The 23,930-nt window shown below is 50.7% G+C and overlaps 1 protein-coding gene across 6 annotated transcripts; it reads left to right on the forward strand.

The window, feature by feature from the left end:
• Positions 1–670: 670 nt before the first annotated feature.
• Positions 671–19,247, forward strand: SEC14L4 (SEC14 like lipid binding 4). 6 transcript variants are annotated; one of them, XR_002515359.2, is made up of 13 exons: positions 671–796; positions 2,682–2,757; positions 10,499–10,542; positions 10,828–10,887; positions 11,031–11,219; positions 11,515–11,610; positions 12,292–12,352; positions 13,917–14,000; positions 14,309–14,415; positions 14,491–14,630; positions 14,722–14,891; positions 16,162–16,751; positions 18,997–19,247. XR_002515359.2 is itself a non-coding variant. In XM_003905421.3 (12 exons), the coding sequence occupies exons 1-12, from the start codon at positions 743–745 to the stop codon at positions 16,299–16,301; spliced, it is 1,221 nt and encodes a 406-aa protein (XP_003905470.1). In that variant the 5' UTR covers positions 671–742; the 3' UTR covers positions 16,302–17,482. The 6 variants fall into 6 exon arrangements, 4 of the variants coding, with proteins under 4 accessions (XP_003905470.1, XP_021777152.1, XP_009215364.1 ...); XR_002515360.2 differs by lacking the exon at positions 18,997–19,247 and having other exon boundaries at positions 16,162–16,388; positions 16,530–16,941; XM_003905421.3 differs by lacking the exon at positions 18,997–19,247 and having other exon boundaries at positions 16,162–17,482.
• The last annotated feature ends 4,683 nt before the right edge of the window (positions 19,248–23,930 follow it).

Here is a 23,930-nt window from a genome sequence, read left to right on the forward strand (position 1 = left end):
ACAATTCTGAAATATATTCCTACCAGCCAGCACTTAGTAGGCAACGCCAGGCCTTCTGCTGACCCGGGGTACATCCTCTTATCCTTCCAACCGTCTCGAGGGCAGGAACCATTTTGCACATAAGGCTGTCCTATCAGTCAGTGAACACTGACAGGTCCCAGGCTGTGTTCAAGGCAGGGGAAGGAGCTTGGGGGTCCTTAGACAAAAGCCCTGGGGGTCCTAGAGAGTTGAGCCAGGTTTATTAAAAATTCCTCCATGTTGGCCAGGTGTGGTGGTTCACATGCCTAATCCCAGCACTTTGGGTGGCGGAGGTGGGAGGATTGCTTGAGGCCAGGAGTTCCAGATCAGCCTGGTCAGCATAGCAAAACCCCGTCTCTATTTAATTCAAAATAAGAAAAAAAAAATTTTTTTTTTTTAAAAATTTCCTCCATTTTCCTGGAAAGAGGATCTCAGGATCTTTCCTGCCACCTGCGAACAGGCGGGAGCCCCCGCAGTAAGGAGGCCTGGAGGTGGGGGCCTCCAGCTGCCCCAGGTCATTCTCCGGGCAGGTCACCTCCCTGTCCCAGGTAGGGTGCGCTTGGTGACCACAGCAAAAAATCCTCGAGGGGAGGAGAGAACTGGGCGGGGCGGGGCAGGACCAGCGCCTCTCCCGTCGGGGCGGGACCAACATCTGGCCCAGCAGGCACAACCAGGCGGCAGCGGATACCAGGCGGCGGCGGGCGGACCTGCGCCCGCGGGCACCATGAGCGGCCGAGTCGGGGACCTGAGCCCTCAGCAGCAGGAGGCGCTGGCCAGGGTGAGGGGCATCGCGGGCTGGGAGGCTTGGGGAGGGGCCCTGAGCAGCCTGGCGCTGCCCAACTCGGTTGGAGCCCCCATGGTACGGGCTGGAACACCGAGCCTGGAGAGAGCGCCACTGTTCTGCCCTCTGGTCCTGAGTGAGGTTGCTGAGGCCGCTTCGTGCAGCACGCGGGACAGGAGTCTCTCTCTGGGTGATCTGGGGCCGAATCCAGTCTTCTGACCTTGCTTGCTCTCCACCACCCGGCCCTGGTCCTTGTTCCCGGGTTGTGGGGGAGGGATTGGCGCTGCCATCCGGCTGCTGGGGCAGCCTTGGGTAGACAGACTCCTTTTCATGCTCAGGTTGCAACATTTGTTTGTTTGGTTTCTCTTTGTGATTTGTTCACAGGGCCCAAACTTCCCTATCTGTAATCTTTTTTTTTTTTTTTTTTTTTTTTTTCCCGAGATGGAGTCTTGCTCTGTCCTCCAGGCCGGAGTGTAATGACACAATCTCTGCTCACTGCAACCTCCGCCTCCTGAGTTCAAGCGATTCCCCTGCCTCAGCCTCCCAAGTAGCTGGGACTACAGGTGCCCGCCACCACACCCGACTAATTTTTGTATTTTTAGTGGAGATGAGGTTTCACCATATTGGCCAGGCTGGTCTCAAACTCCTGACCTTATGATCCACCCGCTTTGGCCTCCCAAAGTGCTGGGATTACAGGTGTGAGCTACTGCGCCTGGCCTCATATTTCTAATCCCAAATTTGGATTCACAGATTCACCTTCAAACCCAGCTCTTGCCTTCAGCTCTGTTAGTCCCCAGGGAAGTGAGATCGCCTCTCTTTCTCAGACCCAAGCCTCAGTCTCAGACCCAAACTCTAAATGACATCCTTCAACTCTGCCAGTAGGAAAAGGCACGCTTACTCCCCGACAGCCCCAACAGATGTCCTGATAAGGCATTCGTGGCTTCTCTTTCAGCCCCTGTCTGTTGACCTCTGCCTCTGTTTTTTTCCCACACAGCCTCCACTGTCTGGGGCATCAGGCAATCCACGCTGGCTGAGTGCTCACATTTATCTGACACCTGCTTGGAGCCAAGCCTGCTAAGTGTTTTACGTGCACAAACTCCTTTGGTTGGCACAAGTTTATTATTATCCCCATTTCACAGATAACGAAACTAAGGCTCAGAGAGGTTTGGTAACTTGCCTCTAAATCTAAACCCTTAAGATGCAGTATCAGGGATAACATTCCTAAAACCCTCTAGCTGGCCTGCAGCAGAATCTCCCAGGGATACTTGAAAAAATAAGGCTGTCAGTCGGGTGCGGTGGCTCATGCCTGTGATGACAGCACTTTGGGATGCCAAGGCGGGCAGATTGAGCCAAGGAGTTTGAGACCAGTCTGGGCAACATGGCAAGACCCCATCTCTACAAAAAGTACAACAATTAGCTGGGCGTCTTGTGTGCCTGTGGTCCCAGCTACTTGGGAGTCTGGGCTGGGAGGATCTATTGAGCCCGGGAGGCGGAGGTTGTAGTGAGCCAAGATCACGCAACTACACTCCAGCTTGGGCAACAGAGTGAGATCCTGTCTCAATAATAATAATAATAATAGTAAAATAATAAAAATCATAATAAAATAAAAATTAAAAATAAGGATACCAGGGCCCCACCTTAGACATGTAGAATGGGAGTCCTGTGTGTAGGGCACCCCCAAATTTTGGGAAGGACTCAACTCTTTTTCCTATGTTGGGCTGGAGGGTTCCCTGTTTTCAGATGGCAAAGTTGTTCAGGGCAGCACCCTGCATGGTCTCCAGGTGGAGTTGACTGGTGGATGAGGTGGGAAGGGTTAGGGGCGGGGTTGGTGGCCCTGAAGGTCATGAGAGTTCCGCTGACCATCAGCTCCTCCCCTGCTCAGTTCCGGGAGAACCTCCAGAACCTGCTGCCCATGCTGCCCAATGCTGATGACTACTTCCTCCTACGCTGGCTGCTGGGTGAGGCTTGCAGGGACCAGGGGAGGCGGAGAGGGAGGGAAGGAAGGAGGGTCTCAGGAGAGGAGTGGGAGGCTTTGGGGAACGAAGCTGTAGAGTAGTAAAGAACACAAGCTTGCCGGGCGCGGTGGCTCACGCCTGTAATCCCAGCACTTTGGGAGGCCGAGGCGGGCGGATCACCTGAGGTCGGGAGTTCGAGATCAGCCTGACCAACATGGGGAAACCCTGTCTCTACTAAAAATACAAAATTAGCCGGTGTGGTGGCGCATGCCTGTAATCTCAGCTACTCAGGAAGCTGAGACAGGAAAATTGCTTGAACCCGGGAGGTGGAGGTTGCAGTGAACCGAGATCCCGCTATTGCACTCCAGCCTGGGCATCAAGAGTGAAGCTCCGTCTCAAAAAAAAAAGAACACAGGCTCTGGAATCAGCCTGCTCTGACTAGAATCTGAGCTCCCCTGTGTTTGAACACAGCACAAAACCCCACTGAGCCTCAGTTTCTTCATCTGTCAAGAAAAGATGAGGCAACAGGTGGGCACAGTGCCGGGGTGAGGTTACAGTTAACAACAAGGACATCTTTAGGACTTAACTGGCCTCTAGCCTGGCCAGCCCTTGGGGCAGATATTGCGGAGCACTGTCTTCAGTACTTGCCTTTGGGTCTACCTCAAGCTCCCCGAGGACAGGGCTCTGTTGTCCCCTAAAGGAACTGAGGTGCCCTAGTGCACTGAGCAGGTGCCCAGCAAACACTTAAGGAATTGGATTTAGTGAATGGTAGAGAAACAATTTCTTCTAGGAATTACAGCAGCAGTCTAAAAAAATAACAAGCCAGATGCGATGGCTCACGCCTATAGTCCCAGTGCTTTGGGAGGCTGAGGCGGGCAGATTGCTTGAGCTCAGGAGTTCAAGACCATCCTGGGCAACATGGCGAAACCTCATCTCTACAAAACATACAAAACTTAAATGGGTGTACTGCTGAGCACCTGTAATCCCAGCTACTCAGGAGGCTGAGGTGAGAGGATCACTTGAGCCCGGGAGGTGGAGGATGCAGTGAGCTGAGCTTGCACCACTGTACTCCAGCCTGGGCAACAGAGTGAAACCCCATCTCAAAATACTAATGATAGTAACAGACACTGCCCCAGGGCTTAGGGAAAAATTCATCTTAACTCATTACGCCTCATGGAATGGATTTTGAACTTGAGATGGGTGAGAAGTCAGGAGTCAGCCCAGAAAGCATACAGTGCAGGGTTTAAAACGCTGGCTTTGGAATGGGGCAGAGCTGCGACTGAGTTCCAGAGCTAGCAGTGTGCCCGTGGCAAGCCGTTCACTGTCTCAACCTCACTTTCCTCTTCTGTGTAATGGACATAATACTGGTCCCTACCTTCAGGGTGCTGTGAATCAAATGAGGTCGCAGTGGCACACAGCGCCTGAGAAAAGGAAGTCCCTACCAGGGACTAATTCTTCCTCTGAATTTTTCTGTCTGTTTTTTTTTTTTTTTTTCCAATATTTTGGCCAGGCCCTGTGACTCATGCCTGTAATCCCAGCAGTTTGGGAGGCTGAGAGGGGCGGACCACTTGAGGCCAGGAGTTTGAGACCAGCCTGGCCAACATAGCGAAAACTCATCTCTACAAAAATACAAAAATTAGCCGGGTGTGGTGGCATGTGCCTGTAGTTGCAGTTACTCAGGAGGCTGAGGCATGAGAATCACTTGAACCCAGGAGGCGGAGGTTGCAGTGAGCCGAGATCATGCCATTGCACTCCAGCCTGGGCAACAGAGCGAGACTCTGTCTTAAAAAAATATATCTATATATATGTGTGTGTGTGTGTGTGTGTGTGTGTACATATATATATAAACTTTAATTTTTAGAATAGTTTTAGATTTTCAGAAAATTGCAAATATAGTGCAAAAAGTTCCCACATACTCTGCCCCTAGTTTTCCTTATTATTAACGTCCTCTTCTTATGATGATGATGGTACATTTGTTAGAATTAATAAACCAATATGGATACATTATTATTAACTGCAGTTCACATATTAGTTGGATTTCCTTCATTTTTCTCTTCCAGGATCCCATCCAGGATCCCACATTATATTTAGTTGTCTTGCCCTCCTTAAGGCCCCTTGGCTGTGGCACTTTCTATTTGTTTTTGACAACGGAATATGTCACTGCCCCCAGCCTGGACTAAAGAAGGAGTTGGGACAGTTGATTTCTTGAAGCCCCTTGATACAGCATCAGCCCTCTCTCCTCCTTTAGAGTCTTTTTGGGTTTAAAACCCAGCTTTGGGGGTGCTTGGTGTGTCCTTGATAAAGGAGTGGGATTGCAGGTACCTAGGCTTCCAGGTCATAGGAAAGAAAAAGGATCCAAGATCGGGAAGGGGGCTGGGTATCCTGATGCCTCCCACCTCATGCCATGGGTGACAGGATCTGCTGGCATGGCCCCATCGTCCACTGCAGCATCAGCTCCACTACTCCCGGCCTCACTAACCCAAGACCCAGGCAAACGGGAGGGCTACTCCTGAGGCTGAGCTTGGCAGAGGACCCTCTCCTGGGCCTCATGCTGAGGGGCTTTTTCCAACCCTCCTTCTGAAGTTCTTTTCCTTTGTTTTTATTTTTTTTATTTTTATTTTTTGTAGACACAGGGTCATAGAGTCTCACTGCATTGCCCAGGCTGGTCTCGAACCCCTGGACCCAAAATGATCCTCCTGCCTCAGCCTCTCAAAGTGCGGGGATTACAGGCATGAGCCACTCTGCCTGACCCCCTCTGTTTTTCCTTATCTTCATCCCACATCTGTCTGTCAGTTCCATTAGTTTCATCTGATGCCAGTTCCATCAGGGCAGGGATGTGCCTGCCCTGGTCCCCTCTGCCTGGCACATAGTAGGTGCTACTGAAAAAAAAAATCTGTCCTCATATCCCATGAGCATTGCCCAAACCACTGTCTATAGGACAAGAAACCACACTCTGGTTCCTAATTGAAAAATCTCCTATAGCTAGGCACGGTGGCTCGCTCCTGTAATCCTGGCATTTTGGGAATCTGAGGCAGGAGGATTGCTTGACCCAGGAGTTCAAGACCAGTCTGGGCAACATGACAAAACCACATCTCTACAAAAAATTCAAAAATAAGCCAGGCGTGTTGGTGCATGCTTGTAGTTCCAGCTATTCGGGAGGCTGAGGTAGGAGGATGGCTTGTCTCAAAGAACAGACAAACAACAAAACAGAAAATCACCTATAAATTGATTCTTTTTTAGGCCTACAAGAGAAGATTATGAACAAATATGCACTAATAAATTTGAAAATCCAAGTGAAGAAAGACACATTCCTAGAAAATAATATATAAGGCCAAAATCTGGCAAGAAGAAATAGAAAATGTCATCAGACCAATAAATATTAGAGAAATTGAAATGGCAGCAAAATCTTCCCCTCCCCCAAAACTCAGACTCCAGTGGTTCTACAGATGAATTCCTCCGGAGTTTTAAGACCAGCTGGCCGGGCACGGTGGCTCACGCCTGTAATCCCAGCACTTTGGGAGGCCGAGGTGGGTGGATCACCTGGGGTCGGGAGTTCGAGAAAAGCCCGACCAACATGGAGAAACTCTGTCTCTACTGAAAATACAAAAATTAGCCAGGCATGGTGTTGGGCACCTGCAATCCCGGCTACTCAGGAGGCTGAGGCAGGAGAATCGCTTGAACGTAGGAGGTAGATGTAGCAGTAAGCCGAGATTGTACCATCACACTCCAGACTGGGCAACAGAGAGAGACTGCGTCTCAAAAAACAAACAAACAAAAACAGTTAATTTCTAGCTCATACAAATTGTTTAAGAACCTATGAGAGAGTGAAAGTTACCTTATAAGGTTTGAGTAAATTTTATTTCAAAGCCAGATCAGTACAATTTTTAAAATTTCATTTTCTTATTATCATTTTTTTGAGACAGAGTCTTGCTTTATTGCTAAGGATGGAGTGCAGTGGTGAAATTTCGGCTCACTGGAAACTCCACCTCCCGTGTTCAAGTGATTCTCGTGCCTCAGCCTCCTGACAAGCTGGGATTACAGGCATGAGCCACCACACTCGGCTAATTTTTTGTATTTTTAGTAGAGATAGGGTTTCACCATGTTGGCCAACCTGGTCTTGAACTCCTGACCTCAAGTGATCTGCTTGCCTTGGCCTCCCAAAGTGCTGAGATTACAGGCAGGAGCCACTGTGCCCGGCTAATACAAGTTTTTAAAAAAGAAAATTCTCAGCCTATTTTACTTATGAATGTAGATATAAAGAAGTCTAAATCAGGCCAGGCGTGGTGGCTCACACCTGTAATCCCAGCACTTTGGGAGGCCGAGGCAGGTGGACCACCTGAGGTCAGAAGTTCCAGACCAGCCTGACCAACATGGTGAAACCCCATCAATTAAAAAAAAAAAAAAAAAAAAGGTAGTCTAAATCAATATTATGTAGTAGAATCCAATAAGACATTAAAATTATGCAGCGTGACTGGCTGGGTGCGGTGGCTCACACCTGTCATCCCAGCACTTTGGGAGGCCGAGGCAGGCAAATCACGAGGTCAGGAGATCAAGATCGTCCTGGCTAACAGGGTAAAACCCCGTCTCTACTGAAAATACAAAAACATTAGCTGGGCGTGGTGGTGGGCGGCTGTAGTCCCAGCTACTCAGGAGGCTGAGGCAGGAGAATGGCTTGAACCTGGGAGGTAGAGCTTACAGTGAGCCGAGATTGCACCACTGCACTCCAGCCTGTGCGACAGAGCGAGACTCCTTCTAAAAAAAAAAATTACACAGCGTGACCTAGGGAAGTTTATCTTAGGTGTGCAAGAATACTTCAACAACAGAATATCTATCAGTATCACTGAAAACATTAATGAGTGCTAGAAATGAGAAATTATGCGGCTATCTCAATTAATGCAGATAGAGCATTTGAAAAGGTTCAAATCCTTCTTATAAGACAGAACAAAAGTCTTACCAATCTAGGGATAGAAGGGAGTTTCCTTTACTTGATAATGGTTATGTAGCAAAAATCCTCTGACAAATGTTAACACTTATTAGAGGATTTTAGATGCATTTTCTTTAAGATCAGGAACAAAGAAAGAATAACAACATCAATCAACATTACTGTTTAAATGTAGAACTGGAGACCTTTGCCAATGTTTTAAGGAAAGAAAAAAATAATAATTGGTATAAAGACTAGAAGGAAAGAGTTAAAATATTTGCAGAGAAATTGCTTGTCTCTTTTGAAAACCAACTGGATCAACAGAAAACCTCTAGAACTCAAGAGAAAATTCAGCAATATTGCCAGATATAAAAATCAGTAGTGGGCAGGGCATGGTGGCTCACACCTGTAATCCCAGCACTTTGGGAGGCCAAGGCAGGCAGATCGCTTGAAGTTAGGAGTTCAAGACCAGCCTGGCCAATAAAAATACAAAATTTAGCCAGGCATGGTGGTGCGTGCCTGTAGTCCCAGCTGCTCAGGAGGCTGAGGCATGAGAATTACTTGAACCCGGGAGGCGGAGGTTGCAGTGAGCTGAGATCTGCACTCCAGTCTGAGTGACAGAGTAAGACTCTGTCTCAAAAAAAAAAAAAAAAAGATAATGAAAAGTCAGATACAATTCAAAACAGCAACAAAGTCCATAAAATACCCAGGAGTTTAACCTATAACACAAAAGACCTGTACAGCAAAAATCATAAAATCTCTGAAGTATATAGAACTGCCCTGTTCAGTTTGATAACCTGTAGCCACATATAACTGTAACGATTAAATTAAATTAAAACTCCAGGTCCTCAATCACACTTGCCATGTTTCAACTGCTCCGTAGCCTCCGTAGCCTCAGGCAGCTAGCGGCTACCTTAATGAGCAGCTCAGGTATAGGATATTTCCATCATCACAGAACGTTCTCTTTAATAGAATTGACACAGAAGGTGATTTTAATAAATACATAGCCCAGAGCAAAGATCGGGCAGGTGAACTTGGTGGCTTATCTTCAAATATTTGCAGAATTGGCGCACTGACAAGGGATTACATCTATTTGTTTGACCTCTTATGATGCGGCTGGAATCATCACAGGGCAGATTTGGGTTCAGTCAAAGCTGCTGAAGAATGGAATGGTAATGCCTTCTGTGGTAATGAACTCCCCATCGTGGGAGATAATCAAGGCTGAGCTGTTGCACTGGGGGTTCTTTCTTTCTTTCTTTCTTTCTTTTCTTTTTTTAAGACAAGGTCCCACTCTGTCGCCCAGGCTGGAGTGCAGTGGTGCGACCTTGGCTTACTGCAGCCCCCTCCTCCTGGGTTCAAGTGATTCTCGTGCCTCAGCCTTCCGAGTAGCTGGGACTACAGGTGTGCACCACCACGACTGGCTAAGTTTTGTGGGTTTTGTTGTTGTTGTTGTTGTTGTTTGAGACAAAGTCTTGCTCTTGTCCCCCAGGCTGGAGTGCAATGTCGCGATCTCAACTCACTGCAAACTTTGCCTCCCGGGTTCAAGCGATTCTCCCTACCTCAGCCTCCTGAGTAGCTGGGATTACAGGCACCTGCCACCATGCTCTGCTAATTTTTGTATTTTTAGTAGAGACGGGGTTTCACCATGTTGGCCAGGCTGGTCTCGAACTCCTGACCTCAGGTGATCTGCCCGCCTTGGTCTCCCAAAGTGTTGGAATTACAGGCGTGAGCCACCACGCCCAGCTGGGAGTGATTTCTGGAACTGGTTCATGGTCAGAGCAGAGGAGGCCTGGATAGCATCTGAGATCCCTTCCATCTGAAAATCTCTGACCTTGCATATTGTTTCAGCTCCGCGAGTAGACAAATTCCTCAGTGAGCCAGGGGTCTCAGAGAGCAACAGTCAAAGCATTTCTAAAATAGATCATCACGTTTTCAATTACAGTGTGTCTATTTCTTCAAAATAGGTAATCATGAGAGCTACTGTTTATTGAGAACCTACTGTGAGCCAGGTACTGAGCCAAGCACTTTCTATACATTATCTCATGTTGTTCTTTGAATAACTGAAACAGATAGTGTTCTCATTTAACTGATTTAAAAAACTAAGGCTCAGAGAAGGTAAGTGACTTGCTCAAGGTTGCACAGGAAATAAAAGGGCAACACTAGACTTTAAGCCCCAGTCTGTGTGAATCCAAACCCCATGCTCCCCACCACCCCTAACACTGTGCAGGTGGCGGGGGGATCTCTGCTTCCTGAGGGACATCAAATACAGGCTAGACTGGCCTCCAGAAGGTTGTAGGAGGACTGGAAACTGAAATCAAGGGCTCTCCAGTCTTCTAGATGATTAAAGATCCTTAACTTGTTAAAAAAAACATTTCTAGGTCAGGCACAGAGGCTCGCGCCTATAATCCCAACACTTTGGGAAGCTGAGGCAGGAGGACTGCTTGAGGCCAGGAGTTCAAGACCAGCCTGGGCAACATAGCAAGATCCCTATCTCTACAAAAAGAAGAAATCTAAAAAAAATTAGCCAGGCGTCGTCGTGTGGCCCTGTAGTCTCAGCTACTCAGAAGGCTAGGGTAGGAGGATCACCTGGGCCAAAGGCCACAGTAAGCTATGATCACATCACTGCACTCTGGCCTGGGCAACAGAGCCAAGACCCTGTCTCAAAAAACAAACAAACAAACAGCCATTTCTAGATGTTCAGTGTATTCTTGGGGTGTCAGGAAAAGGCTGGGGACACCTTAGCTATTTCCTCATGAGATTTTAGGGAACGGCTCTTTCTAGATCTAGCCTTGAGCTTCTACTTACCTCCTCTTGTTCTTGCAGCTCGAAACTTTGACCTGCAGAAATCTGAGGACATGCTCCGGAGGGTAAGGATCTCTGATCCCTACTGTCCTGCCTTCCATGCACCGTGACCCAGGGATTCGCGGCAAAAGGGTAGAGACTCTGGCCCTGTCCCATTCTCCTGTTCCTTCTTTCTTCCTCCCCCGATCCCTTTCTGCATCAGACCCAAGTCCCACCAGCCCACCTCCTGTCCCCAAACCCGGAGAGCCTGGATATGCTCTGGCGGGATCTTGGTGGCTGTGGGCAGAGGGACCTAGCCTGGTGTCCCCAGGTTCCTGCAGAATCCTATAGCTGCTGCTGTGTCCCTGCAGCACATGGAGTTCCGGAAGCAACAAGACCTGGACAACATCGTCACGTGGCAGCCCCCCGAGGTGAGCCTTGAGCAGCATCCCCCAGGCCATCTGAGGCCCCCCACCACTGACCTCATCTCCCACCCACCACATCCAGCCGCCTGATGGAGTAGGGACCCAGCCTAGTGAGCTGGATTGAGTCAGGACCTTACCCACACCTCCAGGTCATCCAGCTATATGACTCGGGTGGTCTTTGTGGCTACGACTACGAAGGCTCCCCTGTGTACTTCTGCATCATCGGGTCCCTCGACCCCAAGGGTCTCCTGCTGTCGGCCTCCAAGCAGGATTTGATCCGGAAGCGCATCAAGGTCTGTGAGCTGCTTTTGCATGAGTGTGAGCTACAGACTCAGAAGGTGAGCAGCTGGGGTGGAGCTGGGCCTCATCTGTCTATAGGGTGGCACCAGGACCAGAGAGGGGTGGCACCTTCCCCCTCCCCAGCCCTCAGCACTCAGGGCTCTGGTGGAATGTGGGCTTCTCCCACCCTTACCCACCCATGAAGGTGAGGTGTTTTTCATCTGTCTGGAAAACACTATGGGCTGCCAGAGGGTGGGATGGCAGGGAGGTGGGGAGAGGTGCCCAAGTCTCTCTGGCCAGGATCTCCTGGCTGAAGCTGTTGTCTGATCTATATGCTGACGCTGTCCCAAGCAGCTGGGCAGGAAGATCGAGATGGCACTGATGGTGTTTGACATGGAGGGGCTGAGCCTGAAGCACCTGTGGAAGCCAGCTGTGGAGGTCTACCAGCAGGTAAGGTGGGCGGCTGGTTTGGGGCTGGTGTGGGCAGCGGCTCCCAGCTGTGAGCCCTAGCTGTGAACTGCTGTGAGAATCCATTGAGATAGAGGAGTGGGTATGCCCTGCAGGGGCTCCACAGAGCAGCCAATGATGCTGGCCTAGAGTCCACCCTCCAAGGAGAAAGAGGAGCAAGAGTAACACAAAGGCCAGGCATGATGGCTCACCCCTGTCGTCCCAGCACTTTGGGAGGCCAAGGCGGGAGGATCGCTTGAGCCCGGGAGTTCAAGATCAGCCTGAGCAACACAGTGAGATGTCATCTCTACCAATAATAATAATAATTATTATTATTATTGTTATTATTTTTTTTTTACATTAGCCCAGTGCAGTGGCACGTGCCTGTAGTCCTAGATACTTGGGTGGCTGAGGTGGGAGGATCTCTTGAACCCAGGAGTTCAAGGTTGCAGTGAGCTGTGATTGTGCCACTATACTCCACCTTGGGCGACAGAGCAAGACCCTGTCTCGAGAACAGATCAACAAATAAAAAAAGAATAATAGAGAGGAGGAGGGACATGCTTGTGGGGAAGGTAGGCTGGGCCAGGGATGGGCCTCTTGTCTCAGCAGCATCAGAGACCACAGAAACCCATGGGCGGGAGGTGATGGAACAGAGCCCCAACCAGACTCATCTTGACTCCACAGTTTTTTGGCATCCTGGAAGCAAATTATCCTGAGACTCTGAAGAATTTAATTATTATTCGAGGTAAGCCCATGACCGGGATGACCTCCTGGGGAGGGAGAAGCAGGAATCGGGGGGTACAATAGGTAAGCCGTGGAGTTAAAGGCTTCTTCAACCATCCTTTGTGAGGAACCAGGTTTTGTGTGGTTGGTTTCTGGTTAGTTATTTATTGAGATGGAGTCTCACTCTGTCACCCAGACTGGAGTGCAGTGTCACGATCTCTGCTCACTGCAACCTCCGCCTCCTGGGTTCAAGCGATTCTCCTGCCTCAGCTTCCCTAGTAGCTGGGATTACAGGTGCATGCCATCATGCCTGGCTAATTTTTGTATTTTTAGTAGAGATGGGGTTTCCCCATGTTGGCCAGGCTGGTTTCAAACTCCTGATCTCAGGTCAGCCAGCCACCTCAGCCTCCCACAGTGCTGGGATTACAGGAGTGAGCCACCACACCTGGCCTCTGGCGTTATTTTCTAGTTTCAATCCTTCACAGGTTCATATTTTTGTAATATACAAAATCATGCACTGGTATGTTGCAACAATGTCAAGTTATAAGTTTCTGAATGTTTACTGTTACTTACTTATGTCAGTGTGGGCTGGGAACCAATAGTCTATGGACCACACTAATGGATGGACACACTTTGAGCAGGAATGGTCCCTGGCTGCCCTGGTGATGTCATGTGTTCCAGAGTCAGAGGATCTGATTCAAATCTAACTAGCTCTATGATTTTATCCAAGTCTGCTTAACCTCACTGAGCCTCAGTTTCCCATTCTGTAAGATGAGGATACAGTAGCCCCCTCCCCAAAGATAACTATGAGGTTAAATGAAACTGTGTGTGGAGAAGATGGAGCACAGAGCTTGGCCCACAGACAGTGCTCACTTGAGTGTGAGCAATTCAGGGCAGGACAGGAGGTTTAATGTAAATGTCACACCCAAGAAGATTCCAGACAACCTGGAGTGTGGAAAAGAAGAGATACTGTTGGGGAATCAATATTGCTGACCCCAGAGCCAGCTTGTGTTCAACCCCTTACAACTGGGTTGGGGAGACAACCATTTGTTTTTTATTTTTTTAATTTGTTTTTTCTTTTTCGAGATGGAGCCTCGCTCTGTCACCCAGGCTGTAGTGCAGTGGCACGATCTTGGCTCACTGCAACCTCTGCCTCCCAGGTTCAAGCAATTCTTGTGCCACTGCCACCCGAGTAGCCGGGATTACAAGCATGCACCACTACACCCAGCTAGCTTTTGCATTTTTAGTAGAGACAGGGTTTCACCATGTTGGCCAGGCTGGTCTCGAACTCCTGGCTTCAAGTGATCTGCCTGCCTCTGCCTCCCAAAGTGCTGGGATTTCGGGCATGAGCCACTTATTGAAAGCCAGCAACTGTGCCAGGTGTTATACATACATTATTTCACCTTCATTTTCCAGTTAACTGCACTAAGACTTAGAGATGGTGCATAACTTGCTGAAGGTCACACAACAGAGAGTGGCAGAATCCATATCTGTCCAACTCCTGTCCAGCACCTGCTCTTGACTGTGGCTCTATATCCCCATGTCCTCTCTGGTCCAGCTTCTCAAGAGATTTACATGTGTTTCAGCCCCCAGACTGTTCCCTGTGGCCTTCAACTTGGTCAAGTCGTTCATGAGTGAGGAGACACGCAGGAAGATTGTGATTCTGGGAGGTGAGCGGCTTGGCCCCCTGGTTGTGTCCGTCTGCCTGGGAAGCAGAGGTCGACGCTAAAGACCCTGCTTCTCCCTGGCTCGTCCTCTACTCGGGCACTGCCCCTGGTGAGCCTCCACACACACGGGCAATGCCTTGGGTCCTAGACCATGAACTGGGAGCCACATAAAGGTCTTTGGTACGGTTAGGAGTAGGCGCCCAGGGGAGCACACCCAGGATGTATCGGGTCCCCTCACCAGGCTCAGCCCCCTTTTGCCCTCTGTTGAGTCTCCTGAGTCCCCTTGGAGTCCGTCTCTTGCTCCCACACAGACAACTGGAAGCAGGAGCTGACAAAATTCATCAGCCCCGACCAGCTGCCCGTGGAGTTTGGGGGGACCATGACTGACCCCGATGGCAACCCCAAGTGCCTGACCAAGGTACAGGGTGCCCAGAGGATGCGGAAGGAGGGGAGAAGCTGTGATCTAGTGCCCACACACCCCCTTCACCCACAGATCAACTACGGGGGTGAGGTGCCCAAGAGCTTCTACCTGTGCAATCAGGTGAAGCTGCAGTATGAGCACACGGTGTCCGTGGGCCGCGGCTCCTCCCTGCAGGTGGAGAATGAGATCCTGTTCCCGGGCTGTGTGCTCAGGTAGGGATCACAGCCACTCCACACCTGGGAACAGCTGGGAGGGGCCTGGAGCCCAGGCAGGGGGTCGCCAGTGGGGCTTTGTCCACTGCAGGTGGCAGTTCGCATTGGATGGCGGGGACGTCGGCTTTGGGGTTTTCCTGAAGACCAAGATGGGGGAGCGGCAGAAGGCTAGGGAGATGACGGAGGTGCTGCCCAGCCAGCGCTACAACGCCCACCTGGTGCCTGAAGATGGGAGCCTCACCTGCCTCCAGGCTGGCGTCTGTAAGAGCTGCAGGGTTTACTGGAATTGTTTTCCCTGCCAGTCTACCCTCTGCTTGCCCTCTCTTTCCAGCTCTCAGGAGGGTGGGGGGATCTCTATAAACTCCAGGGGAGCTGGCTTTGGGGCCATGGATCGGATGAGTGGCCCCTACCTGTGGGAATGAGGGCAGAGACTCATTGTGGGGGAAGAGCTGGTGTTCAGAACCTAGGGCCTTGGGCTCAGCTCCTGAGAAGCGCCTATACCGGGGTCACTGGACTAAGAGACAGGTAAGTAAGAGGCCATGGACTTAGAATCAGGGGTCTTGGCAAGGGGACCACCCAGTTGCATGAAGCACCCCACTCTAGGAGTCCCAAAGAGGTGACTTCCTCCAGGTGTTTATCCTTCACCCCCAGGCCTTCCAGGCCAGATGCAGCTCAGTCAGCTTTACCAGAAGCAGCATTGCTCAGGGCCACCACGTCTATTGGGAACTGAGCTAGGAGAAGGGGAACCCAAGGTTGATTTCCTATGGAGGAGAACGGTGTGGCTTATGCTTAAGTCAACACATTAGCTTGTTTCATTCTGTGCAAAGGGAACATTAGGAGAGTAGAGACGGAAAAGTCTGTGTGACTCATCACACCTGAGTTGATGCTGGACCTTGGCATTGAAGGATACGCCTTCCGCAAGACGGAAAAGCGGCTTACGTAGCCCAGCCCGTTCCTCCTGGGGTAGCAGGGCTCCTCCCTGGGTTGGGACATTGGGATAAAGGAATCCCAGTACCTCCCCTCCCTTGCTCTGTGACCGCTAAAAGATCATATCACCTCTCTAAGCCTCAGTTTTCTCATCCGTAAAATGAGGCTGACATTGCCTTCTGCATGGGGCTGCTTTGAGGATTCAGGGAGGTGTAATGTGTGATGGAATGCATGGTGCATGGAGAGGCCCAAGAGCTACCTGTGCAACCGCAACCAGGCGAGGACGCAGTACGGGCACACTGTGTCCATGGGCCACAGCTCCTCCCTGCAGGTGGAACTCGAGATCCTGTTCCCAGGCCGCCTGCTCCCTGGCTGTGTGCTGTTCTGTGTGCTGGTGACCATCATGATTCCTCTATGTAGCACAAGCTACCATGGAGATGGCAGTGAGCAGCAGGCTTAGGGCTGGGCACAGGCTGACCCTCAGGCTCACCCACTGTCCTGGATAGCTCATTCCCAAGGGTTCCAGGGATGCAGCCGTGCAGGGCTGGCTCTTCCTGCAGATATGCAGGGTTCATGCTCCCTGATCACCTCTCCGTCACCACAGATGTCCTGCGCTTCGACAACACCTACAGCCGGATGCATGCCAAGAAGCTCAGCTACACTGTGGAGGTGCTGCTTCCTGACAAGGCCTCTGAGGAGACACTGCAGAGTCTCAAGGCGATGAGGCCCTCCCCAACACAGTGAAGACCCCAGCCACCTCTGCCTGTGTGCTCCAACCCCTTCACACCCACTCCCCTGACCCCTGGCCTCCCAGGCAGGGTGGTGCCGAAGGTAGCTGCAGAGAGCCACTTGTCCCACGTCACCATCTCAGCTCATTGTGGGCTTGCCTGGCACAGTGACCAAGCAGGAAGGGGCCACCAGTGCATAGGCCATGCTGAAGATTCAGACAGGAACCTCTTTCCCTGTTCCTAGAGAATGGGGCCGAGAATGAGAATGCTGAAGATGATCCAGTCCACTGAGGATGGGTCCTGCCTGCAGAAGCTGCCCTTTCATCCATCCCAACAAGATCCAGTCACCCAGGACTCGCCCATGCCTGGTGTTCCAGCTTCAGGGGGTGTGCGTGGATCCCAGGCCTTGTGGGCATCACAGCTTTAGGCTTGAAGAGAGAGAAGCCCTGTTCTATGCATGTAGGAGGTCAGCAGGAGTGGGCAGGCCTAGCTGGAGGCAGCTGGGTGAGGGTCCTGGTTCCAGCAGAGCACTGGGGCCCATCCAAGCTTGTTTTGCCACCGCTGGATGGAAAATTGGAAATGGACTGGGCGTGGCGGCTCATGCCTATAATCCCAGCACTTTGGGAGGCCGAGGTGGGCAGATCACCTGAGGTCAGGAGTTCGAGACCAGCCTGGGGACATGGTGAAACCCTGTCTCTACTAAAAATACAAAAACTAGCCGAGCATGGTGGGGTGCACCTGTAATCCCAGCTACTCAGGAGGCTGCAGCGGGAGAATCGTTTGCGCCCAGGAGGCAGAGGTTGTAGTGAGCTGAGATTGTGCCACTGCACTCCAGCCTGGGCGACAGAACCAGACTCCGTCTCTAAACAAACAAACAAACAAAGAAAAGAAAATTGGAAATGGAGAGGTGGGGCCGGCATGGGTAACCATCAGAGGACAAAGCCATGCACAGCCTTCCAGTTGAGTGGGTAACGACTGAGTTTCCAGGGAATTCCCAGTGACCTCCACTCCACACCTGCTGTGATCCTGCCAACATTTAGCTTTGGTTCTTTTGGCAGCTGCACCATTCATGGATGCATAGACGTAGAGTCTGAACAGGTGCTCTGCTGCTAGAAACGGCAAACCATCTAAATTAAACTCCTAAAGCCAGTGCCACGAGGCATTCCTGTTCCAACTGGGTGTTTGAGCAGATTGGCAGGTTAAAAAAAAAAAATGGCTGTGCTGGCTCCAAGGAGATGGCCTGGGCTGTGGGGCAAGAGTTACAGGACATCCCCATGTTCAGGGGCTGCCTCTGCATCCGAGATGTGACAGGCATCCCCACTACCCTGTTGCACTGCGTGACCACCCTGTCTTCTGCTTCCCCAGATGCAGTGATATTTGGAGTGCCCAGAGGCACTTGGCTTCCATGGCAGGCTGTGGCCAACTGGAGTTGGGAGGACCCTGTGCTAAATTTCACAAGGCCCCCTGGTTGTCATGATGGGGGATCATAATACCTCACTTCAGCCTTGACATCCTCTGCCTTGACGTCCTCTGTCTAAAAACCAGGGGTCCCTAGACTTGAACTCTGATTCTTGCCCATGTAACTATCTACAGCCAATTTTCCATCAGCACAGCCTTGTCTGGTTCCTTGCAGGCAGTAAGGATTGCTCTGCCTCAGGCACAAGTGTTTCCTGAGGCTCTGATCACAGGGCTGTGATCACAAATACCAGCTGCCTGGGGGGTGGCAAACAAAAATGGTCAGTCAGGGGCAGGCACTAGTGACTGAATTGCAGTGAGCAGTAGTCGCCTGCAGAGGTGAGAGCAGAATCTCCTACCAAGCCAGGAAGGGAGGGGCACACTGGGAGCTTAGCAGGGGCACATGTCCCCAGCAACCCCATTTGCAATCCTTTTATTTATTTTTTTCTGAGACAGGGTCTCTGTTGCCTAGATTGGAGTGCAGTGGTGAGCTCTCAGCTCACTGCAACCTTCACCTTCCAGGTTCAAGCGATTCTCCCGCCTCAGCCTCCTGAATAGCTGGGACTACAGACATGCACCACCACACCTGGCTGATTTTTGTATTTTTAGTAGAGATGGGGTTTCACCATGTTGGCCAGGTTGGTCTCAAACTCCTGACCTCAAGTGATCTGCCCACCTCGGCCTCCCAAAGTGCTGGGATTACAGGTATGAGCCACCATGCCCAGCCTCCATGTCTAATTTTTAACACTGTCACCGTTTCACAAAACTGAAAACAAAAACAAAAACAAAAACAAGTCACCCAGAGCAGGGCAGTGGCTCACCCAAAGTTTGTTTCTTCATTAATTCATTCATGGATGTTAATTTAATTTAATTTTTTAAAAGTAGAGACAGGGGTCTTGCTATGTTGCCCAGGCTGGTCTTGAACTTCTAGGCTTAAGCCATCCTCCCTGCCTCAGCTTCCCAACGTGCTGAGGTCACAGGTGTGAGCCACTGGGCCCGGCCTGCTTTTGGGTGCTTATTGAGTATTTGCCCAGCACCAGGCATGGCAGGCTCTGGGGACACCGAGGACCCTGGGCTGACCCAGCTGTGTTAACTGGAGGTTTGCGCTCATGGAGGGAGGGAGGTGGAAGTGACATCACTGATCAGTATCAAGTGGGTGCATTGCCACCATGCATGCTTGGTGGGGTCAGGAGCCAAACTCTGGGGGAGCACCCAGCCTAGAAACCTGACAAGGGGTCACATGTGCTTTGTCCAAGGAGGAGGTGACCCTGAAGGGAGAGCTGTCGGATGTGCGGGATGACGGCAGGCGAGCCTTCCAGACAGGAATGGGGTGTGGGCGGCCGGCGCAGGGGTGTCTGAGGCCAAAGGAAAGCTGGAAGGGCTCTCCCAGCCTTGGGCAACACTGGTAACAACTCACTGGTATTTCCTACTTCTTCATGGACAACTGTGTACACATTAGATAGTTATTAATAATCAATAAAACCATTTTATAATGCTGGTTACAAAACAGCCGTGTTGTTTGTCAGGAAAGAATGGCAAAATCTTGGCAGGAGGCCACAGATCAAAACTCTTGCTCAAAATGAGGCAATTGGAAATACCCAGGAATCACCTGTCCAGATAATGGAGGTGGGATCTGCCCTTCCCAGTCCATCTCTTCGCTGGATGCGATACATATACGCATCCATGAATGGTGCAGCTGCCCAAAGAACCACAGTCTTTGGGGAGAGGCAGGTGAGGAGGGCAGCAGGTCGTGGACCCATTGGCGTGTTTTCTTTTTCTTTTTTCTTTTCTTTTCTTTCTTTCTTTTTTTTTTTTTTTGGAGATAGGGTCTTACTCTGTTTCTCAGGCTGGAATGCAGTGGCCCAGTCATAGATCACTGCAGCCTTGAACTCCTGGCACAAATCATCCTTTTGCCTCAGCCTTCTGAGTAGCTGGGACCACAGGTGTGCACCACTGCACCTGGCTAATTATTTTTTTATTTTTTTTAGAAATGGGGTCTCACGGCCGGGCGCGGTGGCTCATGCCTATAATCCCAACACTTTGGCAGGCCGAGGTGGGCAGATCACAAGGTCAGGAGACCGAGACCATCCTGGCTAACACGGTGAAACCCCATCTCTACTAAAAAATAGAAAAAAGTAGCCAGGCATGGTGGCAGGCGCCCGTAGTCCCAGCTACTTGGAGGCTGAGACAGGAGAATGGCGTGAACCCGGGAGGCGGAGCTTGCAGCGAGCCTAGATCGCATCACTGCACTCCAGCCTGGGCGACAGAGTGAGACTCCGTCTCAAAAAAAAAAAAAAAAAAAAGAAAGAAAAGAAAAGAAATAGGGTCTCACTATGTTGCCCAGACTGGTCTTGAACTCCTGGCCTGAAGTGGTCCTCCCACCTTGGCCTCCCAAAGTGTTGGAATTATAGGCATGAGCCACCACACCAGGCCCCAGTGGGGGTGTTTCAATGGCTGTTGGAAAGGCTCACCTGCCCCAGCCCACCTCAACGCCCAAGGAGCCCAAGCCAGAGAGGACACCACTGTGAGAAAGTCTAGGCAGTGCTCAGAGTAGGTCTTCACCAGAGCTTCATGGCACAGCACTCCACAGTTTGCACAGCTCCTTCACATTAAGTCCTGAAGCAGACAGAGATTATAGCCCCATTTTATAGGCCAGGAAACCGAAGCTCAGCAGGGGGCAGTGCCTTGGCCAAAGCCTCTGTGTCCAGTGGAAGACTTGGAACCAGTACCCAAGTCAGCTGCCACTGGGGTCCCCACCCTGAAGCGGGGGAGATGAGGGTTGATGGCTTTGGGCCCCTGCAGGGAAGGCCAGTGTGGGGCAGGGGGCCACACAGTGGGACAAAGTGAGGTGCTGGGTTCCTGGGGTGGAGGGAAGGCCCAGGATTGGGAGAAAGCTGCCCAGACGTTTGTGCATCTCGGTGGGAAATGTGGTGCCAGCTCCATGCCCAAATACCTACTGTGTGCCAGGCCCAAGCTGAGGCAGGAAGCACCATCCCCAGCTTACAGATGAGGAAAGTGAGACTCAGGGCAGGAAGTGACTTATCACATCACACAACATGAAGCGGGAGAGGTAAGCCGTGAACCTGTGTCCATCTACCAGACAGCACACTTGTGTGCGGGCAGGGAGGAGGCCTGGCCCAAACTGAGCGATGCTCAGGGGCCTTCTGCTTTTAACCACCAGGGGACAGTGTTGGGCCAGCCGCACCTCTGTCCACTGGGAGCGTAAACTGGGGCGGCCAGTTAGCATCGGCTCACTGGAAGGTCACTTTCCAGGCCGGTTGAAGCCAAGTTCCCCAGGCCCAGGCTGGGGCCTCCTGGAGTGATGAAAAAAGGCAGCCTGACCTCGTTTTAGATCCTGGGTCTGTCGCTTCCAGGCTCTCTTTTTTTTTTTTTTTTTTTTTTGAGACTGGGTCTCACTCTGTTGCCCAGGCTAGAGTGTAGTGGTGCAATCATCACGGTAGCCTCGACCTCCCAGGCTCGGGCGATCCTTCCACCTCACCTCCTGAGTAGCAGGGACTACAGGTGTACACCACCATGCTTGGCTAATTTTTTATTTTTCGTAGAGATAGGGTTTTGCTATGAAGGCCAGGCTGGTCTTGACTCCTGGACTCAAGCAATCCTCCCACTTTGGCCTCCCAGAGTGCTGGGGTTATAGGCGTGAGCCACCGCACCCTCTCTGTGCCCATTCCTACCCACTCCTGTCCAGATTGCACAGGGCAGCCAGAATAAAATCTTTCTGAAATGCAAATCTGATCGCATCATTCTCTGCATAAGCCCTTCTCTAGCGCACCATATACCCCTGGGTAAAATCAGCGTCAGTGGTGGCTTGCAAGGCCCTCTGCAACCTGGCCACTGCACCCCAGTTCCAGACACATCCTATGACTTGAATTCACCAATTCATCAAGCTCTTTCCTGCCTCCCTGCCTTTGCTCATGCCGTGCCTTCAGCCTAGGACTTCCTCTCCAACCTTGTTAAATGCACGCTCGAGGGCACTGGAACCCTGTCTTGAAAGGCCTTCCCTAGGCTACACCGCCACCCAGGCCCTATCAGTTAGGGTCCCTTCTCCACACTCGCAGAGCAACTGGTCCAGTGCTGGTCACACGACAGAGTCATCATCTGCCTTGTGTCTGTCTCCTGCTCACCCTCAGCAGTGAGCCCCAGCTGCACTTCCCAGATGTTTTTAAAAACAAAACAAACAAACAAACAAAAAACAGATACCATTTACTAAGCACTTTCATAAGCTTGCTGCTCTGTCTATGCTACTTTGTTTAATCTTCATGGCAGCCTTATAAAATAAGCATAGCTAAGCCGGGCACGGTGGCTCACGCCTGTAATCCCAGCATTTTGGGAGGCTGAGGCAGGCGGATCACGAGGTCAGGAGATCAAGATCATCCTAGCCAACATGGTGAAACCCCATCTCTACTAAAAATACAAATATTAGCTGGGTGTGGTGGCGCCTGCCTGTAGTCCCAGCTACTCGGGAGGCTGAGGCAGGAGAATTGCTTGAATCCGGGAGGCAGAGGTTGTAGTCAGGTTGCAGTGAGCCAAGATCACACTGCACTCCAGCCTGGTGACAGAGTGGGACTCTGTCTCAAAATAAAATAAAATAAAATAATAAAATAAACATAGTTATTCTTGTTTACAGGAGAGGAAAGTGAGGCTCAGAAACAGAGTCATTTGCTCAGTGGTGGTACCAGGATTGGAACTCAGGATGTCTGACTCCAGAGACTCCATGTGCTTCCCTGGACCGTCCACACCCAGGTTGGGTCATACCAAGAGCACTGCCAAAGGGTAGAGTCTGGCAGCATGACCCAGCACTGCAGAGAGACCCAAGAAAAGGGTAGGGCAGGGTAGCCACAGAAGAGGGGAGAAGGAACAGGAAAGGATGGGCTCGCCTAGCTGTGTCCTAGTCGTGGAGCTAAAAGCAGGCTGGGTGACTAGCCTCGTAATAGCAGTAAAAGCCTATGCTATTGATCACTTAGCATGTGCTAAGTAGGTAAGGTACCTTATTGGTCTCTTCTACACTGGCCATCTCAGTACCCTGTAAGAAGGGGATGTTACCAGCCTCAGTTTCCTTGTGAGACTCAAGATCACACAACACATTAGAGGTGAAGTTAAGATTCAAACCCAGATAGCCAGGCCCATGTTTCAGCAGCATCTGTTTCTGAACTATTTGCAGATTATTTGCCCAGGGTTGGAAGAGGAATGACAATTGCTTGGGCTCTTTTGTTGGTGATCACCCTCAGACCCAGTTCCTCTCCCCAGTAGCCTTAGGCACTACAGGCTTGCCACAAATGCCAGTGAAAACAGAGATCAGTTTGGCATGAAGAATTTGGGACACTTGATGCCCTTTGGGTGACCCCAGGCATTGTGGGACGAGATGTGCCAGCTCCTACCCTAGACAATATACAAATTAAGGCCTCTTTCACTTTATAGAATCATTCACTATCCTCCCCCTGTTCCTGTAACCATAGCAACCTATTCCTACAATAAATAGCAAGGGTGTTGTATGAAAGAGGAAAGGGAAGCACCTATGAACTTGACCAGGAGCTGTGTTCCCAACTCAGAGGTCTCTGGAGGCTTCTCCAGAGAGTCTTGACTTCTTGGTGGCTATTAGTATTGTGTAGTACAGACAGCAGCAGCAGCAGTATCATCAACATCGTCATCATGATCATATTTAATTTTAACTTCTGAAAGAAGAAGGGAGATGAAACTAAGCAATAAAGCATCCATATCAAGGCCAGGTACGGTGGCTCATGCCTGTAATCCTAGCACTTTGGGAGGCCAAGGTAGGCAGATTGCTTGAGCTCAGGAGTTTGAGATCATCTTGGGCAACATGGTGACACCATGCACCACCACACCCAGCTAATTTTTGTAGTTTTAGTAGAGACGGGTTCACGCCATTCTCCTGCCTCAGCCTCCCGAGTGGCTGGGACTACAGGCGCCTGCAACCACGCCCGGCTAATTTTTTGTATTTTTAGTAGAGACGGGGTTTCACCATGTTAGCCAGGATGATCTCGATCTCCTGACTTCGTGATCTGCCTGCCTTGGCCTCCCAAAGTGCTGGGATTACAGGCGTGAGCATCCAAAGTACATCCTATCATTCTTATGCCTTTGCATCTTCATAGCTTAGCTTCCATTCTTTTTTTTTTTTTTCTTTTTTTTAATTCTTCACACTCCCTTGCTCATG

Source organism: Papio anubis, chromosome 16 (genome assembly GCF_008728515.1).
Source record: "Papio anubis isolate 15944 chromosome 16, Panubis1.0, whole genome shotgun sequence".
Taxonomy (NCBI): Eukaryota; Metazoa; Chordata; class Mammalia; order Primates; family Cercopithecidae; genus Papio; species Papio anubis.